This window comes from Dryobates pubescens, chromosome 6, assembly GCF_014839835.1.
Source record: "Dryobates pubescens isolate bDryPub1 chromosome 6, bDryPub1.pri, whole genome shotgun sequence".
Taxonomy (NCBI): Eukaryota; Metazoa; Chordata; class Aves; order Piciformes; family Picidae; genus Dryobates; species Dryobates pubescens.
Window position 1 is genome coordinate 9009384 of NC_071617.1, and position 27236 is coordinate 9036619.

Sequence of the window (27236 nt, forward strand, 5' to 3'; positions counted from 1 at the left end):
AAGAACAACTGGGTGTGTCAACCGGTGTCCAGGTCTGAAACTAATTCTCCTAATGTCTTCCTTTAACGTTAGCCCAGTAACTGCTTTGAGAGCCACATGGTTCAGAATAGCCAAAAGAAAAAAATCAGAAAAAAAATAATCTTAAACCAAAATAGAAATAAAAAACAACCACCAGCAACTACCATCCAAAAAAACCAAACCAACCCACTGAAAACCATGATACGTGTAAATATAGGAAGCAATGACACAAAACCAGCCACTTCTAATGAGAAAGAATGAAATCAAACATCCAGAAAAGCTCATGGGGGAGGGAAAGAGAGAGAGAGACACAAGAGAAAAGGTCGAGGAAGAGACACTTCTTTGAGCAGTGGTTTTAAATATCAGTTCCCAAGGTAGAGGAAATCAAGAGACCCAGCACCAGTATGAAGCCAGGCCAAACCTAAGAGCTGCAGCGCAAATGGGTTGTGTGGGTGGGTTTTTTAAACCATTGGAATGAGGTCAAGAGTACCAGTTGCACATGAGTTGTTAGTAGAGTAAATCTTCATGTCAGGAAGCAAGTTAAAACTTGGTTTTATACTCATAAAACATTCTATCTATTCATATATATATATATAGGAGGTCACTTAAAAATGAAAAAAAAAAAAAGGCAACAGAAAAAACATCTTTAAAATACTGCTGTCAGTTGACCCTTCCCTCCCACCTGCCCCCAGCCCTCCCCACCCCCACCCCCCCAGCCCCCGAGTAGCTATGACTCTATAATGTGATTCACATTTAGTTTTAAGTTCTAGCTTTCACCATGGTCTCATAGAAACAAAACTTCTCTGCGAAGCACAGAACTGCTTTGCAACGTCAACGAATTCAAAGGAAAAAAAAATAACAAATCATCAAATCACACATACCCCCTCCCCTGCCACAAACGCTGCTCGAGTCTGCTACCTGCAAAACAAACAAGATGGCTGGGAGGGGGCTCAGATCAGTTTAGGTTAAGCTCGTTTAAAAAGAAAGGACAACTCCTCCCCCTTTTTCAGCCTCGCGGACTAGGAGTTTATGGCATTTGCGTCTTTCCGAACATTTAAAGGTAAGGGTTTTGTACAGTAATGATTAATACTTAAACATAAATATTCTCCTACATTCTATACTAGGTTTTCCTCTGTACATGCGGGCAAACAAAACGAAAAACAAAAAAAGAGGGTCTTTTCAACAAACATGGCACATGCTATATGCATTTCCTCCTCGGTAGCTTGGCTACAAGAGTTTGGGTGAAGAGGATTAAAAAGCAAGACTTTGTGGCGAGTGGGCGACAGTCCATGAGCACAGTCTGAGAGGATGGAAGAAGTGGAGAGAGGGAGCTGATTCCTCCTCCAGGGTCAAGATGCCGATCTACTGAGTGCCTCAAAAAACCACCAGCGCACACCTCTAGTGTAAACGTTAGCGCAGAAGACCACATTATCGCTTAGTGCTTCTGAGAAGCTGCTTCCCCACACTTGGTTTGTTTGTATTTTTTTTTAATAGGTGTGAACAGCTGGTTATTTTTTTTTTTTATTATTTTTTTTTGTTTTCTTTTCACCAAGAACAAACAATATCAGCCAGTAAAGCACATGACAGTTGTCATCGATAAAGCCACGCAACCTGGCACACGTAGGGCTAAGAACCACAAAATAAAAAACTCAGTACACTTAGAATAATAATAATAATAATAATTAATAATAATAATAATAATTAAAAAAGCATTAGGAGGATGTTTTTTTCTGTCTACACTGTACATACAGATGTTATGCTTGGAAAGCTGCTGTCTCACACAGTCATAACATGAGTCAACATTGCTTAAGAATACAAATCCGATACAGTTACAACTAAGCCAATTCACTGAGTAGCCTCCTTCAAGACAGCGCTCTTTCAGCTGCGGTTTGTGCTGAGAGGATCCTGGAACACAAGAATTTGATGGGTGTTGGCAGATGTGTGTTTTGCTCTTAGAGGAACAGTGCTAACTTGACTTCTGTAAGGAAACCAAAGTCAACAACTAGGGGTCTGATCCTGCAACCCTGCCTACTCAGGCAGGATAGCTGACTCCACCAGACCCCCTGCCTCTGCAACTTGAGTCTGGTGAGGAAAACAGGCAACGTCTGAGGACAGCTGAGGTGAGGCTCTGGGGAGTAGCCAGAGCAGCAGTTGCTTCCATGAGTAAAGGATGTAGAGTGGGGCTGGAGGAAAAGCCTGCCCCACCCCCCAAAATGTACTGATGTGATCTCCATTTGCTTTACTTCGTGGAACGTATGATGAACCGATCCAGTTGTCAAATATTTTTTTTCTCTAAAGAGTGAAAAATACTTTCCCCTATAAGAATCCAAAAGCATTCATTAACAGCACTTAAACTTGGTTTGTGAAACAGAAAGAAGTCTGAATATAAAAATAATTCAAGCAGATTCTCTTTACAAACTGTATAGTGAATTCAGTATTTGGCAAGACCGTGGGGTTTTTTTTTTTGTTTACTACATAATGAGCTCCTGAGTGTTTGCCTATTAGCTAAAACTTCTCTATGTTCTTTCAGCCATAAAGCAAAGAAAACCATATACTCAAGTTATACTGAAGTCACGACTTCATTTATGAAAAGAGGTTTGACCAGAAACTCAGTGCAAGTGGCAAAGTTGACCATTACTGTACAGTATCTGCGAGAAAATAAAAGAACTCCACGATTGCTCGAGTGGCACAAACTGGCGGTGCCAAAAAAATCGTCTGTCATAGAACCTCAGATAAGTTTCCAACATTGATGTTTTATAAATAAGTACAAATCGAATGATATTGCTGAACTGTGAACCAAGGGGGGGTGGGGTGGAAAAAAAGGGGGGGGTGGGGTGGGGGGAAATTATAGTGTAACAAGTTACCAAACTAGTTCTAGCATCAAAGACAAAAAGGAATGTTGGAACTTGTTTTTATACAATAGAAATGAAAGCTTCCAGTTTGTAGGATGAGAAAAAATTGAGGCATGCAGGGACTTTTGCATATGGATATATATATTTTATATATATATTATATATAATATGTACAGTTTAGCTATAAAACTTTGATGTGTAAAGAAGCTGTCTTCAATGAAAAATTGAACATTCAGAGGAAATTCCTGAGTTAGGGTTTTGTGACATGGGCCACTGAGAAAAAAGCTGCGGTTGGGTCCTCAGAGGTGTTATGTCCATCCCTGTTAAGATTGAAATCAACATACAAAAACAGACAGTGTTGCCACTGCTTCATTCCCTGCCTGAGCAAGGGATAGCACCATTGTGAAGAGAACTCCTGCTTGTAGAGAGGAGGGAATACTTAAAAACAGTATTGCTGCTAAGACCACTGTAGTGTGCACCAAATACGTTCTTCTAGACAACAAATGAACACTGCCACTGGCTGACTGAAGAACACCTGACCAGGTGTAACGTTAAGGTTACAAGTCACTAGGTGTAATCTTTCCTAGGTTGTTCATCTGTTGTACATTTATCAGTCATTTCCTGACAGAAGTCTACTGTGACCGTTTGGCTGCTCTGCTCTGGTGGAAGCTCTCTCTCAGGGTAAGTACCTGTGTCAGCTCCTTCCAGCCCCCCGCCGGCCGAACAATTCTCCGCGATGTTGTTGGGCAGCCAGGGCGCTCCCAGCTGCACCGAGCCCTGCTCCGAGCAGCACTGCATGCTCTCCCCGATGCACTGGGAGGTCACCAGGCTCTGCTCCACGCCAGCTGGGGAGGGGCTGATGGTGGTGGCTGGCTGTAGATCCATGGGTCTGAGAACGGGGCAGTATCGGTGGAGAGCTTGGATCTGTTCTGGGCTCTGCATGTCTCTGCACACTTCTTGGGAAAGACACGAGAAGTTGTCTAACAATTCTCCCATGCTTGCTTTCAGCTGGTTCCTTTCTGAGAGCAATTTCTCTTTCTCACACACCTGAAAAAGAAAGAAGGCATCTTAGGTTGAGAAAGGGCCATCCACTGACTGCACACTCAGGCCATGGATGCAGCGGTACCCAAGATGAGCACCAACATGTCACAGTGATTTTTAATGAGGCAGAGGAAACACCACAAAGACATCAGCTATTTGACCACTGTGAGAAACATTTTGATGGAGAAAAGCCATTACTCATCTAAACAGCAAGAAAGCAGGATTCAGTTTTTGAAGTGAGGATGTGTTTCAGAGAAGCTCAGTTCACCCTCTAGCTTCTGGGTCTGTTAGTCAGGCTGGGTGCACTCGGTTTGGCCCTTGTGCCAGCTGACCTCCTGTTACCACTGAGAGATGTGTTATTCAGATGAGAGGATCTCCTTATGTCTGGTGCTTAATGGTTTTGATTTGACCTAATCAAGATATTTTTATGGAGATGCATGTGAAAACTCTGAAGGTTGCTGGGCTTCTTAACACTCAGCCCTTTCCCCCTTTGTTCTGCTTGGGCTCTATTCCTTGTGCTCCCAAATGTCCTCCACTACCAACATCTAGCTCAAGTGTTTTCAGAGTTTCACTGCATCAACATGCTGGTCTAGGAGGAGAACAGGTGAGAGGCAGGACAATACCTGTGAGGAGGAAGAGTGAAACAGTCTCGTGCAGGACTCGGAAACTGTGAAAAGGAGCTCAGGTTGTTCTGCATCCACGTAACACTGGCAAGGACCCCAGCCCTAGCTAGTGCAGGGTGCTGTGTGACAGGCTTCAGGGAGAGTCACAGAATCACAGAGACCTCTGGGGATCACCTAGTCCAACCCCAATGCTAAAGCAGGTTCACCTAGAGTAGGTTGCATAGGAACACAGCCAGGTGAGTTTTGAATCTCTTCAGAAGAGACTCCACAACCTCTTAGCAGCCTGTTCCAGTCCCCCATTACCCTGAAAGTAAGTAAGTTTTTCCTTATGTTTAGATGGAACTTGTGTTTCAGCTTGTGGCCATTGCCTTTTGTCCTACCACTGGGCACTACTGAAAAGAGTCTGGCTCCATCCTCTTGACATCTGCCCCTTATTTATAAGCACTGGTAAGATCCCCATGTCTCCTCCAGCCAGCTGGTGACCTCATGTAGCTAGCAGGGGCCCCTGTGGGAGTAAGTGCTGCCCTCCCTGTTCTCAGGAGGGAGATAGGGGCGTATTAGGCACAAAGCCAGACTCAGCCTGGGGTTACACCTCCAAAGAATGGTGTTGACTCAGTGTGGATTGATTAGGATGGTCCTGCAGCACCACTTTCTGTTCCAGGAAGGTGGGCATACAGCTCAAGGGAGTAGATTTTGTGGAGTGCCAGAGTTATTTCCAGAGCTGAGCTGGCCCTGAAAGCAGCACAGCCCTGTATCTCACCTAGTAACACTGCTAAACCCAAGCTGCCTCAGCATCTGAGGTGTGAAAACTCCACAACTCAGATAATACAACTATGGGTGGCTGTTGACAGCTGATAGTATTGCCCTGGGTTGGAAGTCTGCACTGGAAGCATGCAGCTGTATGAACAAGAAAGAGAGCAGTGCACATGAAAAGAACCAACTGCTAAAATATTGATAAATCTATCAAGAAAACATAAAAATAATAAAAAAATAAACAGATGCTCAAGTACATCTTGAGATAATGAATTATGGAAGAGAATATGCTGGGAGTTTGCAGGAGGGAAAAAAAGAAATGTGAGTGGGTAGATAGATGAGTGAGGGAAAGCAAGCAAAATAAACCAGCTACCTATCAAACTCAGAGGATACCACCATTTCAGTCACTGTCTGCTGTGAAACCATCTGTGTCAAGAAGATGAGTGACTTAGGGGAAGTAAGTGGAGGGGGAAAGGCCCAGGAGTGAAAAACTCTTAAAGCAAAGTACCATTACATAATTCAGGACACTGGAAATTACTGGTAGCAAAGTGGACAGAATATAACAAAGGAATTTCCAATGACCATGTACTAAACAAGTAGAGTTTCACTGCTGGCTCTCCTAAGAGCAAAAGTAAGATGTTGAAGTAGACTCTGCTTGGACAGCATATGTATGGGGGAAGGGAAAGAGTGCTTGAAAGGCAAAGTTGAAATTTCCTGAATTTGATTTTGCAGCTTTAGACTCTTGCACACCTTGCCCTATTCCAAAATGATGCACCAGATTCCAAAGAATCACATCATCACAGAATGGTTTAGGTTGGAATAGACCTCTAGGATTAAGTCCAACCATTAATGCAACACTTTCAAGTCCATCTCTAAACCATGTCATTAAATCACATCTACATGTTTTTTAAATGCCTCCAGTGATGGTGACTCAGCCCCTTCCATGGGCACTGTTTCAATGCTTAATAATCCTTTTGGTGAAGGAATGCTTTCTAAAATCCAGTCTGAACTTTCCCTGGTGCAATCCAAGGCCATTTCCTCTAGTCCTATCGCTTGTTACTTGGCAGAAGAGAACAATCCCCAGCTCATTACAACTTCCTTTCAGGTAGTTGTAGAGAGTGATAGGGTCTCCCCTCAACCTCCTTTTCTCCAGGCTAAACAACCCCAGTTCCCTCAGCCATTCTTCACAAGACTTGTTTTCTAGACCCTTAACCAGCTTTGTTCTTCTCTGGACCCATACCAACACCTCAATGTCCTTCATGTAGTGAGTGACTCAAAACTGAACACTGTACTCAAGGTGTGGCCTCACCAGTGCTGAGTACAGGGGGGCAACCACTTCCCTAATCTTGCTGGCCACACTATTTATGATACAGGCCAGGATGCTGTTGGACTTCTTGGCCACTTGAGCATGCTCCTGACTCATGACTTCAGACAGCTGTCAACCGACACCCTGCCCAGGTCCTTTTCCACCAGGCAGGTTTACAGCCACCCTTCACAAGCCTTGGGTAGCATTGTTGTGACCCAAGTGCAGGACCCAGCATTTGGCCTGGTGAACCCCAAGCAATTGGCCTTCAGCCCATTGATCCCTCCAGATCCCTCTGTAGAAACTCCCAGCCCTCAAGCAGATCAACATTCCTGCCCAGCTTGGTGTCATCTGCAAAATTCCTGAGGGTGCACTCAATGCCTTCATCCAGATTGTTGATAAAGAGATGAAACACAACTGAATAATTGTGCATCTCAAAGGGCTTTTGATTCCTGAAATTCATCAGGGATCACAGAATCACAGAACTGTCAGGGTTGGAAGGGAGCACAAGGCTCATCTAGTTCCAATGCCCCCTGCCATAGGCAGAGACACCTTACACTACATCAGGTGGCTTAGAGCCACATCCAGCCTGGCCTTAAAAACCTCCAGGGATGGGGCTTCTACCACCTCCTTGGGCAACCTGTTCCAGTGTCTTACCATCCTCATGGTGAAGAACTTCTTCCTAACATCCAATTTGAATCTACCCACTTCTACTTTTGCTCCATTTCCCCATGTCCTATCACTACCTGACATCACCAGCTTTCCCGTTTGCCCCCTTCAAATACTGGAAAACCACAACAAGGTCTCCTTGGAGCCTTCTCTTCTCCAGACTGAACAGCCCCAGCTCTCTCAGTCTGTCTCCACAGGAGAGGTGCTCCAGCCCATGAAGTTGCTCACATACCTTTCATTCATTTCCCTGAAACGTGTCTGTGCTGGGGAGAGAAGGGAACTTCAAATGTTTATTTTGCTTGTACACAGTTGGTTATGTTAGACAATAACACTCACATGACAGGACTGTGTAAAGCCAATGAACCCAAGTGAATGCTGCAAGTACCCTTGCTGCTAGTCCAGCCTTTAAGAGTGCTGCCCCAGCTACTTTGCTCTGAAGAATCAGAGACATGTACTCCGCCCCATCATCAAGTCAGTGCAGAGGGAAGGGAACAGCATGTGTAGCCAAGACTGGACCAGCTCCTCCTGACAACCTGGATAAGGAGCTGCTCTTTCACCCTGCAGAACCTTTGACTCACCCCGCAGACACCATGGATTATGCTCACTGCTGGAAGCAGTTGCTCACTGCTTTGTTTATCTTTAATATTTTGTTTGTTTTGCATCAGTGGAGCACTACTCTGAACAATGTTTTGATTTTAAGTTCTCTTTTTTCCCCCTCGGGCTTTGGCAGCGAGGCATCTGAAAGTTTCACAAGCCCTGATAATTTAAGCCTCCCAACCAGCTTGTGGGGTCAGCATCACCTCCTTGTTACAGACGGGAAGCAGACAGGCACAGGCAGTGAGTAACCCAGAGTCATGTGGCTTTCTGCCATTTGTGAGGTGATGGCAACTCAGCTTCTTCCAACAGATCCCTGCTTCTTTCACACTGTGTTTGCTCAGGCACAGAGAAAGAAGCACAATGAAGCCTACACTAAAGGCTGCTTTCAACATGCAACCTGCTATGCCAAGAACAAGAAGTGCCTCTCTTCCCAGACCCCCCAAGTTCGACCTACAAGCATGTTTTATATGTGCACATAGACATTTATATCAAAGGCTGCAAATCACCTTTAATTGTAATGGAAGTTGGGTACACAGAGATCTCAGTAAGGAGAAATCAACTTCAGATATGTTTGTTTTATAGAATAGAATAGAATAGACCAGGTTGGAAGAGACCTTCAAGATCATTGTGTCCAACCTATCATCCAACACTATCTTATCAACTAAACCGTGGCACCAAGCACCCCATCAAGTCTCCTCCTGAACACCTCTAATGATGGTGACTCCACCACCTCCCCAGGCAGCCCATTCCAATGGGCAATCACTCTCTCTGTACAGAACTTCTTCCTAACATCCAGCCTAAACCTCCCCTGGTGCAGCCTGAGACTGTGTCCTCTTGTTCTAGTGCTGGTTGCCTGGAACAAGAGGACACAGTCTCAGGCTGTGACAGGGGAGGTTTAGGCTGGATTTGAGGAAGATAAGGTGCCTATAGCTAAGAAACCTACATCTGATATGGCTCACCAGGTGATCTTGTTTAGCAATGTATGGGCTGTATGTCACCTCTCCTGCTTCAGGATGAGACAAGTAAGACTTGGCAAGTATCTACTGCCTTCATTGGCTATAAAGGAAATCAGGACAGCTATCTCCCATACAGGTGTCTATATTATAGACATCTGTGTTTAGCCACTCAAACCACACTTGAGGTGTCCATACCATGAATGAAAGCAAGAGGAATTTCCTGAGCAAACATTTAGCCCCACTCCAGTTACATCACTTACTCAGGTTAAAATGCCTACTGTCCACTGACACCTTGGCACACAGGAGACCCATCCTCTGGCCAGTGAGCAGGGTGTGATTTGCTTTCCTTTCTCCAGCAGATAACTGCTAGAGACACATCTCAAGGAGGGCTGGGGCAAACCAACATCTACTACCTGAATGCAGTGCATGGGATGTGAAGGCCAGTGCACTGTGGAGTAGGAACAGAACTTTTGTGTTAGATGGTCATAGAGGGAGTGTTCAGCCTTTGGCACAGCAGGAGCATTGGAGGGAAGAAGACAGCAGAAGCAAGAAGGAACATATCCTTGCCATCTCATTGACCTACACAAAGGGATATCCAGCTGTTTGGATGTTCACATTCCTGGTTTTTCCTTCCATTTGCTCAGTGAATGAAAGAACTGAAGAAAAGGCACAGCAAACTGAAACATCCTGAGAATGCTGAGCTGCCTTCTAGCACACCAAAGAGAAAGAAAATCTCCATGCAGAGATGCAAGCTTGGATTAGACAACCTCTATGATTCTGTGATTCTATGAAGGTCTCTTCATGCCCCTGTCTTTTGATCACCCCATGAATCCCTACCAACAGATCGTTACAGTAGTTAGGCATAGAAATGGGTCTTGGATGAGGAAATGCTTTTGTGAATGCACTGAAAATACTGGGGTAAGTTGACCTGCAAGAAGGGAACCTGTGATACAGGCTTCCCTATTCTTCTAACTCACTCACCAATCTCCTCTTGAGAACTCAAAGAGATATCTAGGCCTCACCCCACTGGAATTTTGTGTTTTCCATATACATTACACACACATACTATCTTTTTTTAGTATCACATTTTCATACTGGTGGCTTTGCTTACTTATATGCAAAGTGACTGAGCCCAATGAACTCTGGACAGGAACTTCTGTGGGCGCCCTGCACGCTGTGCCAAGAGCACACAACTCACCAACTTGCGGATTTCACATTCTAGGTTCTGAATGCAGTCCAGTTTCCTCTTGCGGCAGCGCTGAGCTGCAATTCGGTTCTTGCTGCGCCGGCGGACATCGTGGATGAACTCGAGCTGCTCTGAGGTTAGCTTGTGCATCTTAATCATCATCTGGAAATCATTCCTTGGAAGATCTGTGATTTGATCAACAGGAAAAGGAAGTTTCACCTAAAACAAACAAACAAAAGAGCAGAGAGTCATATTTCACGTCCTGGGCTGCATCAAGAGAAGTGTGGCCAGCAGGTCGAGGGAGGTGATTCTCCTCCTCTACTCCACTCTGTGAGACCCCACCGGGAGCACTGTGTCCAGTTCTGGAACCCTGTTACAAGAAGGACATGGACATCCTGGAACAGGTCCAGAGAAGGGCCATGAGGATGATCAGAGGGCTGGAGCACCTCTCCTATGAGGACAGACTGAGAGAGCTGGGACTATTCAGTCTGGAGAAGGGAAGTCTCTGAGGAGACCTTGTTGTGGCTTTCCTGTATTGTAAGGGAGCCTACAGGAAAGCTGGTGATGTCAGGTAGTGATAGGACTAGGGGGAATGGAACAAAAGTAGAAATGGGTGGATTCAGATTGGATGTTAGCAAGAAGTTCTTCCCCATGAGGATGGTGAGACACTGGAACAGGTTGCCCTGGGAGGTGGTAGAAGCCTCATCCCTGGAGGTTTTTAAGGCTAGGCTGGATGTGGCTGTGAGCAACCTGATCAAGTGTGAGGAGTCCCTGCCCATGGCAGAGGGGTTGGAACTAGATGATCCTTGTGGTCCATTCCAACCCTAACATTTCTTTGATTCTATGATTTTGCTTGTTGAATACAAGCTGAACAACAGTGAATGGAAGGACAATTAGCAACACAGCTGCCCACTTAGTTTTACATTGAGCAAGTTATTAACACTCCTGCGTGGCACACCGTGGAGATCCAGCTTGGAAGGATTAGATTGTAATTGTACTGAAATCAGCAATATGGATGAATCCCAGGTAAAAGTTGCATCTTTCTAAAAAGCTTTAATAACAAATCTTCTTGCATAAAAAGAAAGCTCTATCAACTTTCCTTTTGGGAGCAGTGCAGGACCTCACTGCCATTAACTTCAAACTAGTTTCAAAGAGCAGGCCACTACCACAGCAGGAAATCTTTCTGCATGGCCTGCAAGACTGAAAGCCTGATTAGGTGTGAGGATAAAAATGCAACCTGACCCCTCAAATGGGATTGAAAATACCCTATTGCAATTAGGAAAGATTGCCTCATCAGCATTTCAGCTGAGCAGTACACCGTATAACGAAGGGTCAGAGGAGTGTGATACAACATATCCTGATACCTGATAAAGGAGACACATTTGGAACTAAGCTAGTATTTGCAGATATTATTTTTGTAGACTGAAGAGCACCCAAGTTACCTTTATTGGAAAAAACCTCACAAAACAACAAACCCAAACTGTCTAAAACTTCAGTAACTTGCTGTAATACATTTTTTCTTTGAGCCACAAATTGCCATTCTGTTTTGACCATATGAAGGTAGCTCCAGGTTCTAACTTTGGGAATCCCAACCATCTCTCCAGCTCCTACTGATTATACACCGAAGCAGAGCAAAAGACAAAGCCCCTGACAGCTTGGAGCAACAGACACACACTGCCTCAAAACCTGGAGAACAGTGGGTATGCTCAAAGATTTCTGCTAGCTTTTTTTCCCCCCAAACCTAACAGCTTGCTCAAATCAAAGTCAGCTCAAATCCAACTTTGCTTCACTTGCAGCTCGACACTGATAACACAGCTACCAAACAAATAACGTTCCCTGCTGGACTGCTGCGTTTGGTGGTCAAACCAGAACCAGTTGACAAAGCTGAAGGAGATGACATCTGAGTAGTAACTTGTTTAGTCCCTTCTCTTTTTCTTGAGTCATACCTACACTGCCCGAAAGATGGCAGTAAATATTTACATTTTTGTCCCCATGTGGCACAACCCGACCTCTCCAACAAGGAGAGCTGCTGTATGCAGGCTAACAATGAAGATACGACTTAAGCTGCTCCAGCCCAGCAGAAGATAGGGGTTGAAAACCTTCTTTTGATATTTAAAACGTGGTTATTTTCTTAAAACAGTGTACTTTAATTATTTGGAGATAAACAAAATACCAGCACAGGTTAGAAGTAAGTTATCTTCATCAGTGAGTTGACTTAGTTTATGCAGAACGGTTTGCTGAGGGTACATGTACCCAGAAACACAGTGGTGGCTTCTGGCACTGACAATCACACACCCTCCCAGGCACCCAGACCTGCCAATAACCAGCTCCTTGCCTTGTATTTTCTTGTGCTGTTCTATCATTGCTCTGAGCATCTCCAAGCCTGTGCCACATGAAATTCAGTGCAAAGACCTACCATACCCTTTCAGGCAGCTGTATGCCCTCCTGCCCCATGTCCTTGGCAGGTCAATTTAAACCAGAGAGAAACACCAAACACTGCCTCCACGCTCTGAAATTCCTGCTTGTCCACACAAAGGCTGACCTTAGGCATGGTGATGTAGGCTTCCTTGTTTACAGACTGATAACTAATGACATGAAACCTGTGTGATTTCTCCTCACCAGCCTTTGGACGGTCAACATAAACTCAGTCAACTCTCACCTGCTTTTCTTTCAAGCTTCAATCAGGGTCTGAAAATGAAAACAGCCTGTGTTTTCCTCTCAAAGACACCACAGTTTACGTGCAAAACCAGTCCTTTCATGTTCCCAGTTTTTCCAAGGTGGAAAGTGATGTTAAGTTTATTTGTTCCTCCTTCTCCCTTTCAAAACATATTTACTTGGAAGGAGGAAATGTGCTTGCAGCTGGAATAGGAATGAAAGGGAAGCAACTTCAATCTGTCAGGTAGAAGGCACTGAAGGGGAATGAGAAGATGAGCAGATTCATAAAGAAAAGTAAGGCATTGAAAATAAAACCATCTACACAGCAGGCCAGAGGCTGCTATCAGTGAACCCAGCATAATCCCACTCCTGTCATAGGCAGCACTGTGCAGGATTAAACATGTGAAAGGGAGAGTGGAAGTGAGTCAGACTCATTTCCTTCACCATTCACAGCGTTTTTATTGCCTATCTCCCTCTCCACAATTAGCTGTCAACTGAAAGGAAGAAACCAGCAAACCTTTGGCACAGACACAGTGAGCAACTGCACTGAGGTGGTGCGGCAGTGAGAGGCTAATGGTGTTTTACATCGGCACAGGGAAAGGCTCTCATCTGCTACTTATCACAACAGAGCAGCAAGTCACTTTGCAAGAGCTGACAGCTGTGCATGGGTGGGATTCACCTGATCCACACAGAGCTATCTGAAATGATGGGTTGGGACTAGCTAGGATCCAGGTCCCTGCTGTTGTCATCAAGGACAGAGAGGCCCTCAGATGGCAATTCATCCCGCATAGCTTATCCCTCCCTCCTAGCTGCAGAAGGACCAGACATGAAACTTCAAAACGATGCTGCACCTTACAGCATCTAAGGTAGGTGACAGAAATGTGAGGTATCTCAGGTGTCTGAAAAAAGACAGTCTTTCCTAAGATGTGTAAGAAAAGCCCAACAAGTGTGTTTTCTTGTAAACTTTTCTTTGTAATAACCATGAATTTCACACAGCGAATGACTGTGCATTCTTGGTTTGAACTACTTCAAATTGGAAATGTGAGCAGGATCCCTGCTCTTTAAAGGAGTTACTCCAGCTAGAGCTAACCTCACAGAGCTTTAAAAGCACAGAATCACAAAATCAATCAGGTTGGAAGAGACCTCTAAGATCATCAAATCCAACCCATCACCCAACCCTAACTAATCAACTAGACCACGGCACCAAGTGCCTCATCCAGTCTTGTCTTAAACACCTCCAGGGACGTCGACCCCAGCACCTCCCTGGGCAGCCCATTCCAATGGCCAATTACTCTTTCTGGGAAAAACTTCTTTCTAAGATCAAGCCTAAACTTCCCCCTGTGCAGCTTGAGACTGTGTCCTCTTGTTCTGTTGCTGGTTGCCTGGGAGAAGAGACCAACCCCCACCTGGCTACAACCTCCCTTCAGGCAGTTGTAGACAGCAATAAGGTCTCTCCTGAGCCTCCTCTTCTCCAGGATAAACAACCCTAGCTCCCTCAGCCTCTCCTCATCTTCCCTATCAGCAAAATTACTCTTTCCCTGCATTTTAACACCACCAGCAGAAGATCTGTTTCCACCACACAACAAATAAACAGGTACTTTCTGCCACGACTGCAACCTCTATTGCCCCTGACTCTGGCTGATGCTCCCCTGAGAGGACAGCCAGCCCACCCTGGAGACTAAGAAAACCTGTTTATGATTTTCTGTATGCTGTATTAGCATTAGGATGACAGTGTAAATGTCATGGCTTTGAGTGGCTAAATAACAGCAGCAATCTAGGCAGCAAGAGACAGCTATTGACTCAGCACATGAAAGGCCCATATATAACCAATTAATTCCTTCAAGCTTCACTGGTCAGTGCCAGCTTGCATCATATGCTGGTTACTGCTGTGCTGCACGTGTACTGTACTGGTTGCTGCTGCTGCTGCTCTCTTCCCTTTCCTTTTCTTTGGGATATGGGAAAGGACCAAGGCCCTGTATTCACTCACATTAAGATTTAAACATCAAGTGTTTCCTTATCTAGCTTTCTCACTCTTTTTCTTTTCATATCTTCCTTGGAAGACCTTATTGCAGGCTTTCAACAACTAAGGGCTCTTGTAAGAAAGACAGGGACAATCTTCTTAGCAGGGAATGTTGAGGTAGGACACAAGGGGAAAGGATTTTCAGCTAAAAGAGGATAGATTTAGACTAGACATAAGCATGACAGTTTTTACTGTGAAGGTGGTGGAACACTGGCACAGGTTACCCAGAGAGGTGGCAGAAGCCCCATTCCTGGGAACATTCAAGGTCAGATGGGATGGGGCTCTGAGCACCCTGATCTAGTTAAAGACGTCACTGCTCACTACAGAGGGGTTGGATTAGATTATCTTTAAAGGTGCCTTCCAACCCAAAGCATTCAGTAATCTATGACTTCTTGAGCTGCCAAGTGCTAGAAAAGACCACAAACTTCCCAAGCCTGGCTTAACAGCACAGTAGCTGAGAGATTAAAAAACTTCCACAAGAAAAGGTTATCATGAATTGTGGATGGGAGGGTGATGGTATTCGAGGTACCAGCTTGACCTTCATTAAATGGTTCAAAATCTTGCTCCAGAGTTACAAGAAACAAACTGTTGCCTTAATGCCTATAAATTAATAGCCCTTGAAAGCTCTCAGGTCCCATCCAAGCAATGCAGCACAAGGGCTGAATCACATCATTAGGTAATTTGCTTCATGCAGAAGAGATCAATACATTTATGCTGTTCTTCCTAGTATCTTCCTTTGCATGCAATTCTGTCTTCCATGAATGCTGAAGAAGAAATAGAACCCAGGACAGGAATAAAGGCGTGTCCATCTTTGTTAGGGTCTCAATTGACTACACAGTATCTCAGGCACCACTTGTGGTCCTACAGAATAGGGACCCATCTGATTTCACTTGGCCAGAGGCTATCTAAGAATGGCTATCTAAGAAAGGCTATCTAAGGGCTATAGGGAGAATGGGCTACACTTTCTATAAGAGAAAAGACTAGCAGCATGTACCCTCACTCATCTTCAGGGAGAATCTTGGAGGAGCCAAAGCCCTAACAGAATTTAATCTGGCTTCAGCTGTTAAAAAGACAATGGGAAATGTTGCTACAAATATATTAGCAAGAAAAGGTGGACTAAGGAGAATCTTCATCCTTTATTGGATGGATGCAGTGGGGGAAAAATAACCACCAAGGATGAGGAAAAGGCTGTCCTGAACGGTTTCTTTGCCCCAGTCTTTAGTAGTAGGACCAGTTGTTTTCTCAGCACTCAGCCCTCCGAGCTGGAAGACAGGGAACAGAATGAAACCTCCACAATCTAAGAGAGAACAGTTAGTGACCTGCTGCACCACTTAGGCACACACAAGTCTATGGGGCTGGATGGGATCTACTGCATGGTACTGTGGGAGGTGGCAAAAGTGCCACTTATCACTTACCAGCAGTCTTGGCTAACTGCAGAGGTCCATGTAGACTGGAGGTCATCAAATGTGACACCCATCTACAGGAAGGGACAAAAGGAGGATAGGGGCAACTATGGACCTGTCAGACTGACCTTCATGCCAGGGAAGAGCAAACCATCTTGAGTGTCACCATATGGCATGTACAGGACAGGAAGGTGATCAGGCCCAGGCAGCATGGGTTTATGGAAGGTAGGTGCAGCTTGGCTAATATGATCTCCTTCTATGAAAAGGTGATCCACTTAGTGGATGAGGGAAACATTCTGGCTGTTGTCTACCTAGGGACGACTAAAAGCTTTGAAACTCTTTCCTGCAGCATTCTCCTGGCTGCTCATGGCTTGAGTGGGTGTACCCTTCACTGGGTTAAAAACTGGCTGGATGGCAAAGGGTGGTGGTGAATGGAGTTAAATCCAGTTGGCGATCAGTCACAAGTGGTGTTCTCCAGGGCTCTGTATTTGTCCCAGTTGTGTTTCACCTCTTTATCAATGGTGTGGATGAGAGGATTGAGTGCAGCCTCAGGAATTTTCCAGATGAAATCAAGTTGGGCAGGAAAGTTGACCTGTTTGAGGGTAGGAAGGCTCTACAGGCTGGATTGATGGGCTGAGGCCAGTTGTTTGGGGTTCACCAGGCCAAATACTGAGTTCTGCACTTGGGTCACAACAACTCCATGCAAAGCCATAGGCTTGGGAAGAGTGGCTGGAAACCTGCCTGGTGGAAAAGGACCTGGGTGAGTTGGTCAATGGCTGTTTGAATATGAGCCATCAGTGTGCTCAGGCAGTCAAGAAGGCCTGCTGCATCCTGGGCTGGATCAGGAATGGGGTGAGCTGCAAGGTTAGAGAAGTGATTGACCCTTTGTACTCAGCAGTGGTGAGGCCACACCTTGAATACTGCACTCAGTTTTGGGTCTCTCACTACATGAAAGATACGTAGGTGCTGGAGCATGTCCAGAGAAGGGCAATGAAGCTGATAAAGGGTCTAGAGCAAAAGTCTTATGAGATTCAGGGCTCAGGGAACTGGGGTTGTTTAGCATGGAGAAAAGGAGAATACATAGAATACATAGAATAAACCAGGTTGGAAGAGACCTTCAAGATCATCGCGTCCAACCCATCAACCAATCCAACACCACCCAAACAACTAACCCACGGCACCAAGCACCCCATCAAGTCTCCTCCTGAAAACCTCCAGTGATGGCGACTCCACCACCTCCCCAGGCAGCCCATTCCAATGGGCAATCACTCTTTCTGTATAGAACTTTTTCCTAACATCTAGCCTGAGGCCTTATTGCTCTCTACAACTATCTGAAAGAGGGCTGCAGCAAGCTGGGTGTTGGTCTGTTCTGAGCAGTAAGTGACAGGATGAAAGGAAATGGCCTCAAGTTGCATCAGGGGAGGTTTAGATTGAGTATTAGAAAAATTTTCTTAATTGAGAGTGTTATGAAGCATTGTAACAGGGAGGTGACTGAATCATCATCCCTGGAGGTATTCAAGGATGATACAGCATCCAAGGATCCAAGGATGGTATACCAGGATGAGTAAGGGACTGGAGCATGTGCCCTATGAGGAGAGGCTGAAAGCCCTGGGGCTTTTTAGTCTGGAGAAGACTGAGAAAGGATTTAGTAAATGTTTATAAATATCTGAGGGCTTGGTGTCAAGAGGGAGGGGACAGGCTCTGCTCAGTTGCACCCTGTGATAGGACAAGGGGTAATGGATATAAAGTACAGCACAGGAGGTTCCACCTCCACATAAGGAGGAACTTCTTCACTGTGAGGGTCACAGAGCACTGGAACAGGCTCCACAGAGAGTTTGTGGAGTCGCCTTCTGTGGAGAATTTCAAGACCCATCTGGATGTGTTCCTGTGTGACCTGTGCTAGATTCTATGCTCCTGCTCTGGCAGGGGCGTGGACGCGATGATCTCCAGAGGTCCCTTCCAATCTCTAACATCCTGTGGTCCTGTAAGAAGACATGTAGGTGTGGTGCTTAGGGACATGGTTTAACAGCTGGTAGTATTAGGTTAATGGTTGGACTCACTGATCTTAAAGGTCTTTTCTAGCCTAAATGATTCCATGATTTCCCCACCAAGCTGTGGGCATAGGTAAAGCCTTTAAAGCACCTCTTCTTTTCAGGTGTCAACCACACCAAGATGGCAGAGGACTGCATGACGAGAACAGCAAGCCCAGGCAGCAAGGACCCACCACTGTCCACAAAATAGGTGTGAAATGGCCTTAATTGGCAGATCCAACTGCAAACAGCCTATATGTCCTACCTGCCACAACACAATGGATGGCTGTATGGTTGCCTGAGGTCACCTCCAGCCTCACCTCCTGAGGGCCATGAGGTGTCTGTGTCAACAAATTCTGCCTGAGAGGCCACTGCTATGCACTTAGTGGAGGCAGCCTAAGTTACCTTTTGATTCGCCACCTGCCTTAGAGAACTAGAGGAAGTGTCTAGTCCCATGGCTGAGTGCCTTAAGGAGCACTGATAAGGAGATACAGAAGGAATTCTCACCCTTTTAGCTCATGACTTGTGGACTTGTATTCAGATCACACACTGCTGGTGCTTAAAATGCTGGGTTGACCTCTTCCTGTTCACCGCTTGCAGTGACCCCAGCTTCCAGCCCTTCAAAGGGCACAACAATACAATACTCCTGGTCCATTATCAGGCTTTTCTGAGACCAGGAATAGACACCCCAACAGGAGCTGTAGATGCATTTAAGAAGGGCAGAAAAGGTACTGAAAAGGGGGAGTGGGGGAATAAAGTGTAGTATTTATCTGAAAAAGCTGCTTTTGAAGAAAAAAAGTCAAGAACTGGAGAGTCCTTCAAAAGCTCCAGCAATGCCTTCAGCTCAGGGTATAATAGAACTGAATGTAGGCTGAAATGAAATAACACAGCTTTTAAAAGGCCCTTCCTGAAATGTCAAGCCTGCAATGGAAAACTCTGAGTGTAGCTGTAATCCAGTAATTCTCTGCTACCAGTATAGCTATCACTCCTAAAGAAGAAAGGAAACAAAACTGCCATGAAGTTTATCTTGCAGGACTGATGTTTGACAAGACTCTGTTTAAGCAGATGATGCCAAACACAGTTCCCAGTGCTCTGCTGATGATCCTGGTCAGGATAATATCCATCACAGAAGAATGTGGAAAGTAATTATCTCATGTTCATATTTGTCAGCCTAGGAAGATCAGGAAAGCTGGGTTGACCAAACACTAAATTCTGGGGAGGAACTACATACAAAGGGAAACTAACTCCTTAGCATGTATTTTTCCAGTCCTCCTTTCTAAGTAATACTCTTCACTAAGTAGAAACATAAAGCAGTGACGAAGACTCAGCTTAGGTGACTCAGCACAGCTCCAGCAGGTTTCTGGTAGAGTAACTTCAGTTCACTCTCTTTTACTGGGGCTCTGACTTTGCTAAGCAGATGAATGGAGAAAGGGTGGCTGGCTGTTGCTTGAGACGGAAAGGTTTATCCTCTCACCAAAGGTTATTTGCCAACAGTATCCTCAGTGGCCCAATTGCACTAGCTTTGCCTTTATGAAACTTTGAAAAGTGAGTCACTAACCCAGGTGGGAAATTCTTTTGAAATACAAATGGAAGACATATTGAATGCAACTCTCTAGACAGTAATGGTTCTTGCACTACTCCACCCCTTGCCTTCTGCTGCACTTTTTGTTCACAGAATCACAGAATGTTAGGGGTTGCAAGGGACCTCAAAAGATCATCCAGTCCAACCCCCCCTGCCACAGCAGGATCACCTATAGTAACTCACACAGAAATGCATCCAGGTGGTGGGGTTTAAGTATCTCCAGAGAGGGAGGCTCCATAAGCCCCCACCCCGGGCAGCCTGTTCCAGTGTTACGACAGCGCCACAGTGAAAATCTTTTCCCTCATGTTTCCACGGAAATTCCTATGCCTCAGCTTCCACCCATTGCCCCTTGTTCTGTCTCCTGAGCCTGACTCCATCCTCTTGAAACACACCCTTCCCATATTTATAAACATTAATGAGTTCACCCCTTAGTCTCCTCCTCTCCAAGCAAAAGAGCCCCAGCTCCCTCAGTTTCTCCTCGTAAGGAAGATGTTCCACTCCCTTCATCATTTTTGTGGCTCTGTGCTGGACTCTTTCAAGCAGTTCCCTGAGGTCCTTCTTGAACTGAGGGGCCCAGAACTGGACACAATGTTCTAGATGTGGCCTCACCAGGGCAGAGCAGAGGGGAAGGAGAACCTCTCTTGACCTACTAAGCACACCGAAGAAAACTCACTCATCAAATTAGACTAAGCTGAGACTTCTTTTCAAGTGCTTTAGTAGTATGATGGTTTTTACAAGTTTTCTAGCAGAGGAAAGCCCACAGATACTTGCCAAAGAAAAGGAATATCAAGAAAAGTAGGTAGTGCTGGAGTTTCTGTCCCTAAGTAGGTTAACAGATTGACAGATTACTTCCTTCCCAACAATTCATTATTTCAGGGCTTATTGTTTTGTTGTTGCTATTTTAAGCAGGGTTGTCAGGACCTGCCTGCAAGCACTGAGTGTTTAAGTCTTCTCTCTAGTACTACAACCCAACAATTGATTTTTAACAACCTGTGGAGGCCTGAGAGAGATGGGTGAAGAGAGCAACATATATGTTAAATATTTCTATAAAGTCTCAGCAGCTTAGCAGCCTCATTCCTGCAACCCTGTGACACAGAGACATTTGCACTTGCTGCTTCCATCACAAAATCCTAAGAAAGGAAAATCTCAGCAGATTTTGGGTGGCCACCTTATCAAGAAGGAAAACAGAAGGCAGACATCCTGGAGAGGATTTACCAGTGGTATGGGGAGCATCAGCTCCTCTGACACTTGCAACTGCCATCTGCACAGCAGACAGAGAGGGCTGGGACAGCTAGGCTGGTCACAGAGTGGGGTCACCTTCACCTACATGCCACTCATGCTGAGCCCTTGCACCCCACTATTGGCACCAAACAACTTAGGCATGTGCTCCTGAATGGTACCCATCTGCAGGAAAGCAGAGTGCCCCCAGAAAAAGCAGGAAGAAAAATCCTTTTACCTACTTTTCACATGATCAATACACCAGCAAATGATGTTTGGTGACATTAATTCTGGCACTGATAGCACTCCAGGAACCAAATTAAGAACAAGTAAAGTCCAAATTCCAAGGAGACTGAACAGCCCCATAAGATAACCAAGGGTCAGTCTACCAGGCTTATTCCCATCAGGCTGTCCTACCCAAATGAATACATAGAATAGAATACATAGAATAAACCAGGTTGGAAGAGACCTTCAAGATCATCGCGTCCAACCCATCAACCAACCCAACACCACCCAAACAACTAACCCACGGCACCAAGCACCCCATCAAGTCTTCTCCTGAACACCTCCAGTGATGGCGACTCCACCACCTCCCCAGGCAGCCCATTCCAATGGGCAATCACTCTTTCTGTATAGAACTTTTTCCTAACACCTAGCCTGAACCTCCCCTGGCGCAGCCTGAGACTGTGTCCTCTAAGTCCCACCCACAGCAGAAGAGCTGCCTGGCCACCCTCCAGTGGGGTGAGCGCCTGTGTGTTGCCCTCAGCTATCTTATCAGGTACTATTTGAAGAGAAGCCCAGCAAACACTATGTGATCTGATATGGCAGGGGGCAAGGGACCCATCTGGGAAGTCATCAGGACAGCAAGGGTAAACGGACAGTTTTGGGAACAGAGGACGATTCCTGTGCAGCCTGCAGGGAGGTGAAAGCAGTCCATTTCAGACTGCTGTGCATCTCTCCTGCTGTTCTAATGACAAACTGCTAAAAGTAGGTAGAGTGATTTATACAGAATCACAGAATCAACCAGGTTGGAAAAGACCTCAGAGATCATCAAGTCCAACCTATTACCTAATACCTAACACCTCCATGACAACTAAACCATGGCTCCCAGAGCCACATCTAATCCTTTTTTGAACACCTCCAGGGACGGTGACTCCACCACCGCCCTGGGCAGCACATTCCAATGGCAAATAACTCCATGAAGAACTTTCTCCTCACCTTGAGCCTAAATTTCCCCCTGCACAGCTTGAGACTGTGTCCTCTTGTTCTGTCACTGGTTGCCTGGGAGAAGAGACCAACCCCCACCTGGCTACAACTTCCCTTCAGGTAGTTGTAGACAGCAATAAGGTCTCCCCTGAGCCTCCTCTTCTCCAGGCTAAACAACCCCAGCTCCCTCAGCCTCTCCTCATAGGGCTTGTGCTCAAGGCCTCTCACCAGCCTCATTGCCCTTCTCTGGACACATTCTCAATGTCCTTCTTAAACTGAGGAGCCGAGAACTGGACACAGGACTCAAGGTGTGGCCTAACCAGTGTTGAGTATAGGGGCAGAATGACTTGCCTGCTCCTGCTGGCCACACTATTTCTGATGCAGGCCAGGATGCCATTGGCCTTCTTGGCCACACTGCTGGCTCTTGCTCAGTTGGCTGTCAATCAGCACCCCTAGGTCCTTTTCTGCCTGGCTGCACTCCAGCCACTCTGTCCCCAACCAGTAGCACTGCATGGGGTTGCTGTGGCCAAAGTGCAACACCTGGCACTTGGACTTGTTAAATGCCATCATGTTGGACTCCACCTATATGTCCAGCCTGTCAAGGTCCCTCTGGAGAGCCCTTCAACCCTCTAACAGATCAACTCCTGCCCCCAATTTGGTATCATCTGCAAACTTACTAATGGTGGACTCTATCTCCTTGTCCAGATCATTAATAAAGATATTGAACCACAATGATCCCTGGGGGACACCCCTAGTGACTGGCCTCCAGCTGGCAGTGGCATCATTCACCACCACACTGGGCTCGGCCATGCAGCCAGTTCCTAACCCAGTGCAGAGTGCTGCTGTCCAAGCCATGGGCTGCCAGCTTGGCCAGGAGTTTGCTATGGGGGACACAAGAACTTACTTCTGCTCAGGTATTTTCTACTGCCTGGCTTTTAACATATCCTTCCCTGAGGTTTCCACAGTGGTGGATTTTGCAGGATTTCAGGATAAACTGAGCTGAGCTGCTGTAAACAGCATTGTTTAATGAGGCTGCAAGTGTCCTTTCTTGTATGGATAACAACCTTTACAATTCTATTTTTCACCTCACAGGATGTCAGGGGTTGGAAGGGACCTCTGAAGATCATTGAATCCAACCACCAGATAAAATCTGAAGCCCTGGCACAATCCATTTACCCTTGGCTTGTTCAGGATGGTGCAGTGCAACCTCACAGAGCATTAATTTCTCCTCACTAAATTTTTAATGGCCAGAACTCCTAATCAAAATGTTGGGTAAAAATAAAAGGGGCAAAAAAACCACCAAATGCAAAAGATAAAAAAAGAGCAGCAGCCTTATCAGTAGTCCCAGGGAGAAAACTTGCTCAGCACAATGCAAAAAATGTCCCCAGGAGGAAACCAGAAGCAAACCCAGGAGTTTAGCAAACCCTTTCCAGATCTGATCCTGAACTAGACACATCTGCCTGCCAGCAGCATGCCAAGATGGCCTCCTGCAGCCCATCCTTTTGCTCCTCTCATGAATGTTTTCCCTCTCACCCACAGTCTCCTGCACACATTCACACACTTTTTTCAGTAAACTACCACCAGTCTCCTATAACCTTCTCATTTGACTCTTCCGGGCTCATTTCTGCTAGAGCATCTCCACACAATTAGCCAATTATGACAGCTAATTAATCATCAAACCCCAAAAGGCTAACCTCCTGCCCTCTCCTCTGCCTCATGCTGTGCATTAGCCCTTGCTGAGCAAGCAGCACACACGGGTGGAGATCAGATGCTCCCCTCGATTCCACTCCCTGCTGCCTTCCGCCCCTCATAAAGGAAAGGCTTCACTGAGTAACCTTGGTATGGCCAAGCAGAGTGGTTCTGCTGTAGGACTTCCTGAATGAAGTCCTAGGAACAGTATCCCAGGCAGCCTCCCAGGAAGACTCACCTTTCTGCATTTCCCCAGCTCAGGATATGAAGACAAACAAGAACTGTCCTCTTGAAACCACTGGTACATTACAAGAATTAGGACACCAGAGGCTCCCCCAGGCTCTTCAGCCCTTTCTAGAGATAAGCAACCAACTAAAGGGACCACTCACATCTGTCTGAAAGGTATAGTCCAAAGCCTGGGATGTAGCTGGAATACAGATTGAGGGATAAACCAAAGTCCAATCTTTCCCTCCATAGCCCACAACTGCCTGGATCCAAACTAAGCACTCACAGCATGTGAACCCCACAAACTTGCACTCGCTGCTCCTCATGGTGAAGGACAAGATCTCAGTGGAGCCTTTCAGCATTATGAGTGGAGCCAGATACCCAATCTCACCAAGATGCTCTCCAGATTGTGCAGTTTCCTAAGGAAGCTCTATGAAAACTTCCAGTCTGGCAATTTCTGGGCTCCACAACACATCTCCAAGTTTTCTCTCAAACTAATGCTTCATACAGACAGCTTATTCAATCATGGTTAACTAGTCATAACTACAGCACCTCTGGCTGGCCCATCTCTAGTTTTAAAGTGTGCCCTCTTTTTAATCCCTCTCAGGAGAGAAACATGTGGAATTCACAGCTTGCTCTTCAAGCCCAGACCATGGGCCTACTATTCTAACAGTCCTGGAAACTGCTGGGTAACCTCTCTTTGAAACCATGTATGCAATGACTGCTAGAGCTCACCACCAAACAAAGTGGAGTCAAGGGCAGGAAACATCATCTCAGTTATCACTTAATGGAGTCTAAACCCATTCCCACAACCAAGGGTGACCAGCTGTGCAACTGTTTAAGTCATTTCACCCCTCTTTCTCCTCCCACTCTGTCTGTCTCCTCTAGTCAGGCTGTTAGTAATATCAAGCAGGGGCTCTTCAAGGGGGCTGACCAAACCTCGGTGTCAGTGAAGGCACAGCATGAGGTTGCTCAAACACACCAGCAGCAACAGGAAGTGGATCTGGATCCACTTCCACAAATTAAGGATGAGGAATGGTGCTTTGTGCCATGCAGGTGTGCAAGGGAGGGAGGAAGAATGGATACTTCTAGCAGATCCCTAAGCACACCAATGCAGTCTCATTAGTCAGCAGTTTGCTGTTGTCCCATACCCAAACTCCAACACCTTGGGGGTCAAGCAGACCTGTTTACATGAAACCAACCACACACACATTCATCTGACAAGGGGATAAATAGAAGTTACTCTTTGCCTCTATATACAAAGTAAGTGCTGGGGAAATGCCAAGTCATTAGAGACAATGAAGGAGCAATTAACTGGGTCACAATGACTGCAATATATGTACTTATCTTAAATCCCTACCTCATGCCCTCTGTCTTGCACAGGACATGATTCACTGTCTGCTTCTGAGAATGACCCAGACTCATCGCTGGAGTTTGTTCCATAGGATGGCTCACATTTAATCTGGGCTCGGACTGGGTTGTACAATCCATCCCCCACCACACCGGGCTCCTGGTGCTCAGGCGCCAGGAATCGGGGGCCTTGGGAGCAAGGGGAAGAGGAGAGCTCGCAAAGACGCAGGCTGCAGGGGGAGCCACCGCTGCCGTCCTCTGCGTAGGAGTAGGAAGAGCACGAGCTGGAGGTCCTGGTTCTGGTTTCCAAAGGAGGAGAACGAGGGCAAACTTTAATTGGCACCGGACAGCTGGTGTTCGGCCGCATCCTTCCCGGCAGGTGATCAGCTGTCAGTCCGCTGTGCGAATAGGTCTGAGAGCTAGGGAGAGACTGGCTACTGCCAGCCCACAGACCCTTTGGCACAGTCTCAGTGAGGTCTTTGTCCAAGCTGCTCACACCAGAATATGAATGCACCGAAGTATTTACTTGGTCACAAGCGTTTGAAGAGAATATAACACTCCTCCTGTCCAGTTCCCCTTCTTGCTTACAGAGAGTTTCAAAGCCGGGCCCCCTGAGTGGTGATCCCACTGTGAAGTTGGAAGCATCCTTCTGCATGGCATGGGACTGTCCATAGTTCCCCGTGAAAGGGACGTAATCAGTTTTGTGGTCACCCTGAGTTGTCCCTTTTTCAAAAGGGCACGCTGGACTCCTGCCAAAGTGCTGCTGGGAAGTGCTGGGGAAGCCAACCAAATCTATGCTTTTTGTTCTGTTGAAGAAAGATCGCAAGCAAGAAGGAGAGGACCCACTTTTTGGCCTGTCAACACAAGTGGGGCTTGGCTGTTTTCTGTCCATTTCAACATCCCCTTCTTTATCCCTGATGTCAGGTTCATCTCCAGACAGGCAAAGTGTGATGCTTTCTTCATCGTTCTCTTCATTCTGAGGCTCGCTTTTTATCTGCCCCATAGCAAGTCCTGATTTGAGGCCATTTCCAGAGCTCTCTTCACTGAATGTGCTTGCAAAACCTGAGGTACTGATGTGTGATGTGTTGTAGACATTCTTGGTACAAGCAAGCTGGTATTTCTTGTATCTGGGGTACCGTGTTACTGCATCTTTGTCCAAATTGTCCTTGCTGTCTCTCAGCATGTCAGAGTCGGGCAGCATCCCTTCACCTTTGTCTGCTCCAGCAACGGTGCTTTCAAAATTGAAAGGCTCTTGGTGCATCCTCTCTCTTGGGCAAGATATTTTTGACGTCTCCGATTCCATCGTCTCCTCCTCGTCTCCGTCTGAGTTCTCCTCATCGTGCATGCGCTGACAGGTGGTATCTTTTTTGCACAGGAACAGGCCATCTTCATTGTTCAGCAGTTGGGTCTGAAGGAAGCTGAAGCAGGAGTCCTCCAGGTTGTGCATGCGCAGGAACTCGGCGCAGTGGATGACCTCCTGGATGTTTTCTCTGCTGAGTAACAGCTTAGCAGTATAGGCAAACTGTAACAATGGACCAAATCCCCTGACAGTGACCTGCAAAAAAAGAGAGAGAATTTGCCAGTGTTAAGGTCATCTCTTGCTACCATCCAAAATCCTTCACTGTGTCGTTAGATAACAAATCTACTGTTGAGAAAGAAATACTGCTCAGTACTGGTTCTTTTTCCATCATACCAGCAATGATGCTACACCCAAGAAGAAGCACTGCTCCTTTTAGCCTTTTTCCTGTACCTTATTGTACGGGATGAGCTCAGCACTATTTTTGCCAAATATCTTGAAAATCTATGGCCAGCATGTTGAGGGAGGTGAACTCCCCCTCCACACTGCTCTCGTGAGACCCC

General features: G+C 46.1%; 1 protein-coding gene across 1 annotated transcript in view; it reads right to left on the reverse strand.

The window, feature by feature from the left end:
- Window positions 1–2876: 2876 nt before the first annotated feature.
- BACH2 (BTB domain and CNC homolog 2) overlaps window positions 2877–27236 on the reverse strand; it is a 96138-nt gene continuing 71778 nt past the window's right edge. The window contains exons 3-5 of the mRNA XM_009897564.2: window positions 25387–26931; window positions 10011–10217; window positions 2877–3917 (exon numbers count right to left, since the gene is read on the reverse strand). Coding sequence (XP_009895866.1) covers window positions 3438–3917; window positions 10011–10217; window positions 25387–26931 — 2232 coding nt within the window. The 3' untranslated portion in view covers window positions 2877–3437. The remainder of the gene's footprint in view (window positions 3918–10010; window positions 10218–25386; window positions 26932–27236) is intronic.